Source organism: Schistosoma haematobium, chromosome 2 (genome assembly GCF_000699445.3).
Source record: "Schistosoma haematobium chromosome 2, whole genome shotgun sequence".
Classification (NCBI taxonomy): domain Eukaryota; kingdom Metazoa; phylum Platyhelminthes; class Trematoda; order Strigeidida; family Schistosomatidae; genus Schistosoma; species Schistosoma haematobium.
In genome coordinates, this window is record NC_067197.1 from 43,000,472 (window position 1) to 43,010,165 (window position 9,694).

The window sequence follows — 9,694 nt, forward strand, 5'->3', positions numbered from 1 at the left end:
AGTAAGTATATTTCTGCAAGGGCAGGTACAGGCTATTTTTACAGGCATGATCTATAAATTACAACATTTATTGTTTCACAGTATGCATGTTTAATAAATATAGTCTATAAAAATGAATATCAGTTCATTCCTTCAGATATGCTGAGTAATCTTCAAAATATTCTCCAAAGTGGCATCGCGTCCACGTTACACACTAGATCCAACCTCCACATTATTGTGTTAGTATTTTGGTCATGCTAAGTATTTATGCAACGCAAATTTTGAAGTTTATAGTTCATATAAAGTAGACTTGTGGAGCGCTTGGTGTGAGCTTTGACCTTGGGAAAACACGTACGTCTAGTTTGTTCCAGATGTCAGAATTTCCATAGCTGTGCCCTCAAAGCATGATTCTGAAAAAAACAGGAACTGAGGAGCAGCAAGGCACTTGGATATGAACGATAAACAATACTTAACATTTTGTAGTGTAATAGACAGAGGTATGATAAATTATTAGTGCAAATTCATACCTGCTCTTATAGCTAAAGTAAAATGTGATCAGAGACTCCAGATGAGAGAATGCAGTAGTAAAGAACAATGAGTTGTGATATTCACTAAGATGAAGTGAGTTCAAATGAAGGAAGGAAAGTCAGGGTTGGAATAAGCAAGTGCACATAGAGATTAAAGTGTTAAGAAAACAAATAACTATGTCTTTTGTTGTTCGATTTTTTTCATCCGATGTCTGCTACACAGTCTTAATGTAAAAGTCCGAGTTAGCATGCTATAGGTTGTCTTAGTAGATTAGCTAATCCAGTATAAAACTGGAAACATGAGTATGAATGGTGAGCGTAGGAGAACAACCTTAATATGACCGATTGAGTGATTTGTTCTCAAACATAAAGAGCCTGATACAAACACAATGTTCTACCCCACATACATGGGTGGATTGAAGTCATCGCCCTCACCATCAATGCTTGCTGGTAAGTAATTCCACCGTCCCTCCTTTTGTGATGTTAGGCTCATTTAATTTTATTTTTGAGCATATATCATACCTCACACAATGCTCTGTTTCACATCCTATCGGAAAACATTACTTCTTTCAGTACCATTTTACAAGCTTATCAGGTAGTTACAAATAATGGACTGTAAGGTATCAATGCAATACTTTAATTGACTATAGTATAAAGTATAGGTTGCCAATCAGAGTATAGGCTATAAGAAGGTTATACTGTAGGATAGTTGTTTACCAAAGTGGGCGGAAGGGTATAGAAATATACTAGTTATAGATAAGGCAACGAGCGGTGAAATAATACTAATGGCAAGTCAACATAGTGTACTAGTGAGTAAAACGCTGATAAAGGATAGATGAGAAGGAACTCACATTAGCTTGGTGTTGGTGTTATTTTGTTTTCTCCTAACCGGTTGATTTGTAACAGGTTCCATAGATGCAGTTCTTTTGGCTTTTTGCGGTAGTAGTGAGGGTCCAAAATCAGATAGGTCCAGTGGGTTACCTGTTTACTTCAAGTAAAAATTGGGGAGAAAGAAGTATTTAATACAACTACAAAGTAGGAAAATAAGGCAATTTGGTCTATAAATGTAGAGAGCCTATAATGTCTATGTGGGTCGCAGGTGCGTTCGTTCGTGCTAGATCTGTGCAAGTGAGGGCTTGATCAATAAGTCTTACAAAGGTATGTAATTCATCTACCATGCGTATTTCAAAGGGAAGACTTCCATATTAATGCATACTTAATGAGGAAGAAGTTTCATCGAGGTTTGATCTGTATTTCTCAGTTTTGACCGTGGATGCTTTGTCTCGAAGGCCGTATTCATGTGTATCTTGGGCAAGAGCTACATTGCATGTGGAGTATGTAAGGTTTTAGATGAGTTTGAACTAAAGAATCAAATTGGACGTGAGCCTTCTTTTCCAAAGGTGTTCTAGTCCTAAAATATGGCATCGGGAATTGTACTCAGTGAGTGAATCATTTTTAAGTATTTTGCGAGTAAAATCTCGTTGTATTCCTCCCACCTTAAGTATATCGGATAGGAGTAGGTTGGAAAATAAGAATGAACAATATTCAACGATTCGTTTCAACACATTAGAGATCCAACTGAATATGACTTAAGAGAGCTCATATGTCTTGTACTTATTCTTCACACACGGTTATGATGTCAGTCTAATAACGTTCCTCACAGCTATATGGGGTTTTGATCAAAGGATCGTTTTATTCAAGTTCATGGCTGATTTAGTCTGTCAGCAAGTTGCACAGGCGATTTATAACATATGGAAGGCGGACATGAAGGCGATCAACTCTGCAAAACTGACTGGGGAGAATTGATAGAAGAGGCATGAATTAATTTCCGGCAGTATTACAACCAAGTAACTCAATCATTTGTACCGTACACAGTCTCAAAGAGGAACAAGAAAAGCCACCCCTGGATAAACCAGAATATTCGACGTTTATTAAGACAGGAAAAATCGAAACGTCGCTATCTGCCTTGGAGTGTCAGATACGACGGAATGAAAAAGGTCCGCCCGAAATAAGTAAATAAGTGCAAGCCCAGTAAAAACATAAAAAAACAGTTAACTCAATCTGTAATTAAGCAGCCAAAGAGACTATTCTCGTTCAGAAGTTACAGTGCAAGAACTTGTCTTTGTATTCCCAAACTAAATGCGAAAAGGACTGGATCTCAAATGATGGAGAAAGACTAGGACAAGGAAGGGGCCATTGTAAACCATTTCCAGCTTTTACTCGGGAGCCTATTCTAGACGAAGGACTAGACCAACGTAAAAGTCACATAATCAACTGCTCCCTGGAAGGTTTGATACAGACTATGTAATAAGGGCCCTTAGCACTTGACACACAGAAGAATCAACAGGACCATTGACTGCGATATTCAATATGTCACTTGGCCAATGTGAGTTACCGATAGAGTGAGAGGATGCAACTGTCACTAAAATTAATAAAACAGGATACAGACAATTTCCGTCAAACTACAGATTTGTCGGCCACATCAGTGTTGTAGTTGAAATACCGGAAAGAATAATCAAAAAGACTATAGTGACTTGTGGAAACCAAGAACTTGACAAACATCGAACAACACGGTTCCATGAGTATCTTGCTCAACAAACCTTATAACAAGAGAGCAGTGGACAAAGTCCCAAGATAATGCAAATCAGTGGATTTTGTCTACGTAGACTTCAGCAAAGCTGAAAAGTATACTTTTCGTACCGGCAAATAACCCTCGTTCTGTTGATAGGAGAAACCAGACTTGTAAAGACTAGGTCTTTATTTCCTCGTGGGACAAGAACACTATGGAGCGGGGGGTTATCTGTTCAAACACACAAAGCCTTCCAACATCTAATTTAAGATAATAGGAAATACAATGCCTATACAAAATAAGGAAGTGGATGAATACCTGATCTCTATTGTTTTGACATATACTATTTTGTTTGAGATCAACTCTTAACTAGTCAACCTAAGTTATTACATATTAATCCCGAGGCTGTGAAACCTAGTCATTGCCGGACCTCTCCGAAAATAAATTGAAGATTTCTTGGTAGGTCGTAGACAGAAAGGGAGAATGAATTACTCCTCCTTCTGGAAACCAGTACTTGATGGGGTACCATATGGCTTTGTCGTAGATCCCTTATTCTTAATACTGTATGTAAATGAACCTCCAAGTATAATTGCGTCTCCAGCGCTTCTATACTCTGATGGTGTAAAAATCTGGAGACAAATAATAGGAGACGCGGATTCACGTGTACTTCAGGCGGACCTAGGTATTCAAAATAGCTGGTCTAAAGAATGACTAATGACCATCATTGAGGCCAAATGTGTCTAGATGCACATTGAGGATACAAAGGTAAGTAGGTACGGCATAAGGAAATAATCTGTTGCCGCAACTCGGTCTTACAGGGTTCCTGGGGCAACAGTGAGCCACGATCTTGCGACCATGACTTAATGCCGCAAGGTCACAGCTAAAATATTTAGAACCCCATAGGCTTAAGACGGACATTTACCAAGTTTGATACCAATATATTCATTACAGTGTACACAACCTTAGTAGGATCCAAACTTCGAAACTGTGTTCAGGCCGCAGGTCTGTGTTCAAAAGCTAACTCGGGTATCTTGAAAAATATACTCGTACAGTTCCAGAACCCCAACGTTTACCATACAAAGAACAGATTGAGAGGTTAGTCCTCTTTACTCTGCCCTGCCGCAGACTATAAGGAGATCTGATTTTGATGTGTGGAATACTAAAAAAGGATTTAGGACTTGATACATCATGTCTTTTCTTCCTATCAGGTCAGGACAACTCATTACAACATCCAAGAATGAACAAAATACCTGCGGAAAACAGGTTTTCACACAGAGTCGTCGATTCCTGGAATCTGTTAGCTGAAGAATTGGTGTCCACCCCTTCAATAGACTCATTGAAGAAAAAATAGTCACTTTCAGAAGCTTACTTGAAAGGCACCGACGCAGGCCATGAGCCTTTTGTTCGTAATATACAAATCCGAATTTGAAATATGCATCTTGGAAGACAAGGTTTCAACAAAAATAAATTCAGAAAGACCCTTAGCTTATTCTCTGAAAAATACTCGTTATAAGTTGTTAAGTGTTTTCATAGGCCAAAACCGCTTATCAGGGGACACCTCAAACGGTTTGCTTTTGTTTATTCCATCCAACTTAGGTAATTTGGAGTGTAGTCATTTTTGAATGTCGGCCATCTTCGTCGGAATAATTTCTATTTTGCGCATTAATGCGTCATTTGCGCGGTTCTGCAAGTTATTCTCGTGAGCATAGAGGTAATTATTATATGTTACATGTTATATTAGTTACTCTTGTGTAATTCAACTCATGGTATTCTAATTTACCCATCTATTTCCACGACTTTCAGTGTCTACTCGCTCATACTGCTTCCCTCAGCCCAGGGGTCTTGCTTCAAGACACTTCGGAAATTGGTATCCACATATTGCAGCCACTCGACCACCGGGAGTGAGGCATGATGTTCGACTACTCACTTCATTCGCCAACGCTCCTGGCTTAATTGGAAGTCAGATACCACTACTGACGCACCTGGCTATTCGGCCACAACACATAAATCGTATTAGAGCAAAAAGAGACCACTCTTTCACTCGCTCACGTTTTCTAAACCGCAGAAAAAGAAGTGTTCGAGCATCGAAAAACACTTTAAACCCCACTGATCCCTTAAATTTGCAAGACTTAATGAAAGAGACGGAACGTCGTCGAGTGGAAGGTTTGTCACCGCTTCGTGGCGACTCGCGTATGAATACACCAGCTGCTAGTGTTGCCGGTGATGTTGATTGTGGTAGTCCTCAGAATCATGGTATTCAGACTTCAAGCGCGTCAAAAGACTCAGGATCGCCTCGTCTCAACAGTCGAAAGTTGGATTGTCATTCGAAACGACAGTCTCATCGCCTTATACGTAGACGTCCAATGCGGGCCTCTAAGTGTTACACCGTTGGTCGCTGTACCAGGGGTTTTATTCCCACAACAGGAAATTATTGCGATTACTACAGACGTCGCGATCCAAATGATAGACTTCCTTATTTAATGCCTGAGTGGTTCGTAGGCAAAGATGTAGCAGACTACGGATGTCATAACGGGACACTTACGTTTGGTGTGCTTGAAAAGTTCCCAGAAGTCAAGAAAATAGATGCATTTGACTGTGATGCCGAATTAATTGCAAACGCCCAAAGTATGCAAAGAGAGAGATTGCGATGGGATACAGAATCTAATATCAGGTATGAGAAGATTAACTTCCAAGTTGCTAATTGGATTGATGAGTCAACTACGAATGATGAACCTGAGTATGATACAATCATGGCCTTCAGTGTTACTAAATGGATTCATCTTAATCATGGTGATCCTGGTCTTATGAGGTTCTTTAGACGTGCCTTCAACCGCCTTAAACCAGGTGGACACCTAATTCTGGAGCCACAACCCAAATCGTCATATAAGAGGACACGACTGACGGTAAGCGTTCACTTTGTAAAGTTTATTTAGCAGGCTAAACACAGATCCATTTATGAAACTTTGAAAATCAATCCATCGAATCTTGAACCTTTACTAGTAGATCTTGGGTTTTCTTATTTCGATACTATCAAAGATCCTAGACCTAATGAACCATTCCGGCGCAAAATAATCTTATGTTCGAAGTCCTATGGAGCAACTCCGGCATCCATTCGCAATGATTTTCGTTCAGAAGTACATAATTGGCAAAGTTTTAACTCACCCCACAGTCCACATGGTCGGGAACCTCCACCAGTGTGTTATCTCCCACAGACACCAGTTTATAATGTAGGCACTCCATTCACTACAGGGAGTTCTCCGACAAGCAGACATGTGTGTGCCTCTAGCACTGTTTTAAGCCCGACAGTCTTATCCAGTGTCTCTCCACTTATCCCCGTTGTGGATTCTGTGCCAACTCCTACCTGTGAACCAGATTCAACATCTAATTGTTGACTAAATATTTTTGTACATAGTTCATATTTCTTGACTTATATTTCAAGTTAAAATCCTTGTACAGTTTCATGTAATATAGTAAAATGTTTATTATTTACATCCCTATCAATAAGATTTCATAAAGTTAATGACTAATGTTTTATTTGTTCTCAAGAGTATATGGAAGTGTATTGGATTTTATTTAAGTATGTATGCGATCCAGTCGCTGTATTGTGTTGTTTCACCAATAGGTGCAGCTTAGTAGACGTGTACGCACTGGTATGTTCGATCGTAAATCAAGTTATACTACTAATATTTCATGTTCCAGATACTAAATGCCATGGTTATTACGTTGGTCTCATTAATACTTTTGTGGTTATATTAGTTTGCAAGTGCTTCTAGACACTAATTGACGTTAGTCCGAATGCCGTTGAAAACCAGGAAATACTGGAGAGCTACTTCATTTCTGTATGGTTTTTCATTAACAATCTTATCGGGGGTTGAATACAAATATTAATTTTCGTGATGAGCTCAGAACTCTTAAAACATTGGGTTAAGATACTTTAGTTTATACTTATAACGTCAAACGATTTTGATCAGTGTAACAATCGTTCAACGCCACTAGCAGGTGATTACTTCACAACTTCTCACTAAAACTTCGGAAATCCATCTGAGAACCAGTCACTAGGGAGCACAGACTTGTAGTCGGTTCCAGAAGTTTATGGAAATTTCTCCCAACCAAGGTGCTAATAAGATCGGAATATAACACTTGTGACTGACAACTTGATATCTTATCCTTTAAAGCTGCAGCTATTTATAGTCCGGTTTGATGAGTCCTCCACGATAGTTACCGTTAAATGCTCCGTATTTTGAACAAACGGGGTCCTACAATGTTAATATGCTAGACAATTAACGAGCTTTTTCATTGGAATCGATCACTAATCGTCTCAGTATAAGAGGGGATAGACATCCTCGTTTGATAACCATATATAAGTTAGTTTAGTCCATATCTAACCTAGGATCTTAGTCCCCGTAATCATCCAACGCTAAGCTGCAGCTCGGCGACAAAATGTCCGGGAGAATCAAGTCATTTTAAGATTTACCCGTGGTTGTATTGATCAAAACTTTACCGTTTGGCAGATTTCGGAAGCAACATAAGTAAACCCTATTTTAATCATATTTATTGACGTAAAGACAACCTTGAGAAGATGTACGCTTATAGCAATAATCGTGAACTGTAATCATAATTAGTGACCTCAAATAGTATTCATTAGGCCTGCCCGCTACCCATTTTTATTTAGTTTCTACCATTGATTTCCTAGGAATTACTGACTTTAGAGTGATAATTCACCTTCCTGTAAACTTATTTAGTATTATAGATGACGTAAACATGTCTAGTGGGAACATTAACAGAAGATAGTCTTCTAAATGTCTTAGGTAACAATGCAAGTATGTTTGGTATACTTCTCTCACCTTCCAGGTTTAGGACTTTGCTATAGGATTGATCTGTATAGGCACCTGGTTTATATATGAAGAGTTATGTATTTGAACGGACATTCTTTTTGATAAATTCTCTTCAGATTCTACAGTTATATATATAAATTGATAATCCGAAAAGTGGCCAGGTTAATATATCGACAAACAGATGGTGTTGCAATGGGTTCACTATTGGGCCCTATACTAGCCGACATTTTCCTAGCCAGACTAGAAAATGGTCCACTCAAAAACATTCAAAAATTCACATTTTACTGTCGATATATGATTGGTACGTTCATCCTCTGTAAAGATAATACATCACAGCAAGACCTTCTTAGGTAGTCTAATGAAGTACATCCAGTCATTGAGTTTACATCTGGAGAGAGTGATGGTAGAATAGCCTTTTTGGACGTCCTCTTAACTGAGAGAGCTGATTTATCATTAAAAATCTACTTGGACACATAAATATTGGTACAAAGGGGCACCGGACATATGTGCGTCACACCAATCACTTGATTTGTGTGTGGGCTGTGGCACCGCTTCGGTGCCCAAATCGAAGCAGGTGGTTTTCTTATGTGGCCTCTCCCGGAGCCTTCGACCTAAAGGTTTAATCCACAAGGCAGTGGAGCGACGTAACGAGATGCAGTCCCATGGTAGCCGGTGACGAATAATTGGTTCTCACGATCCTGGAGCTCATGAACGCCATTGGTTTGAAATCAGGGTTTTCAACTTCCTTAGATGGATCCCCCATATCCATCAACCTGGTTAAAGCACTGGATATTCACTTTTTGTCCTCTTAATTTCGTAAACAACAGTAATACGGCGAGAAGGCAGTGAGTAGGACTTTCCTCGCAGTGGCTGTATACAGGTGTCTATGTGAGTTTCTCGAGAAGAAGAGCTAATTCTCTGCCGTTCCATGGCATGAGGGGGAATTTAAACAAAGGAAAAGCCTGGACATCAATACACACATTTCCTTAGCTTTGTACCTCTACAGTACGAAATAAACATGATCAAAACTGTTAGTTACCGAATACGCACTATATGTTCTACGGATATAGTTAAAGAAGAGCTAAGCACTTTGCGTAATACTCTTTGTGAAAACAGATACTCTAGAAAGTTTATAATTAAATATATGATCACGAAGATGAGGATAGGCCAAATACAAACGGTGAATAAGGGATTCCTGTTCATGCACTTACAATTCAGTTGAGATGCGGCTAGCGAAATATTAACTCAGAGATTACGCAGACTAATTCAAAAAATCTTTCAACGGCGAACTACGTTTAGTGTTTTGTACACGCTCAGTCGTGACACCGAGGCTAGAAGATGAATGACCTAGAATGATCAATCCGACTGTCCTTGTGGAGTACGTTATATTGGTGGAAGTTCTAGGGATCTACATTTTTGTGCTCGCGAACACCTCCCAGCGTGGTTAATCAAAGGTCTGGTGAAGAAAGTGAACAGCTCGATACTGGCCCATATTGTGCAAACTGGTCATAGTGACAGTATAAACCAATTCTTTTCAATTATTTATTGGGTCAGTAGTTTTATACCAAAGCTTGTCAAACTTTAAGTCCTTTAAATGGCTAAAGCAGTAAACATCCGGATTAAGAAACCTGAACTATGTGTACAACAGAAAAATCCCCAATCATTTCTCTTACCTTGATCAACCTCAGGACCAATTCATCAATAATAACCTTAGCTGTTGAATGATTTGATTTGACTATTGTACTTAAGACCTTTCATAGTTAAATGTAATTGTCTCTGTTATC

The 9,694-nt window shown here is 39.1% G+C and overlaps 1 protein-coding gene across 3 annotated transcripts; it reads left to right on the top strand.

The window, feature by feature from the left end:
• The first annotated feature begins 4,671 nt into the window (after positions 1-4,671).
• MS3_00007022 (uncharacterized protein) lies at positions 4,672-9,694 on the top strand. Of its 3 annotated transcripts, XM_051215278.1 has the most exons (3): positions 4,684-4,786; positions 4,879-5,978; positions 6,012-9,694. In XM_051215278.1, the coding sequence occupies exons 1-3, from the start codon at positions 4,741-4,743 to the stop codon at positions 6,465-6,467; spliced, it is 1,602 nt and encodes a 533-aa protein (XP_051068484.1). In that variant the 5' UTR covers positions 4,684-4,740; the 3' UTR covers positions 6,468-9,694. The 3 variants fall into 3 exon arrangements, with proteins under 3 accessions (XP_051068482.1, XP_051068483.1, XP_051068484.1); XM_051215276.1 differs by having other exon boundaries at positions 4,672-5,978; XM_051215277.1 differs by having other exon boundaries at positions 4,672-4,786; positions 4,879-9,694.

Excerpts from the sequence above, each read along its gene's own strand:
- MS3_00007022 (XM_051215278.1), top strand. The coding sequence starts at position 4,741 with ATGCGTCATTTGCGCGGTTCTGCAAGTTATTCTCGTGAGCATAGAG. Across the intron at positions 4,787-4,878 it reads TTATTCTCGTGAGCATAGAG|TGTCTACTCGCTCATACTGC; the intron begins GTAATTATTATA and ends CACGACTTTCAG. Across the intron at positions 5,979-6,011 it reads ATAAGAGGACACGACTGACG|GCTAAACACAGATCCATTTA; the intron begins GTAAGCGTTCAC and ends TTTATTTAGCAG.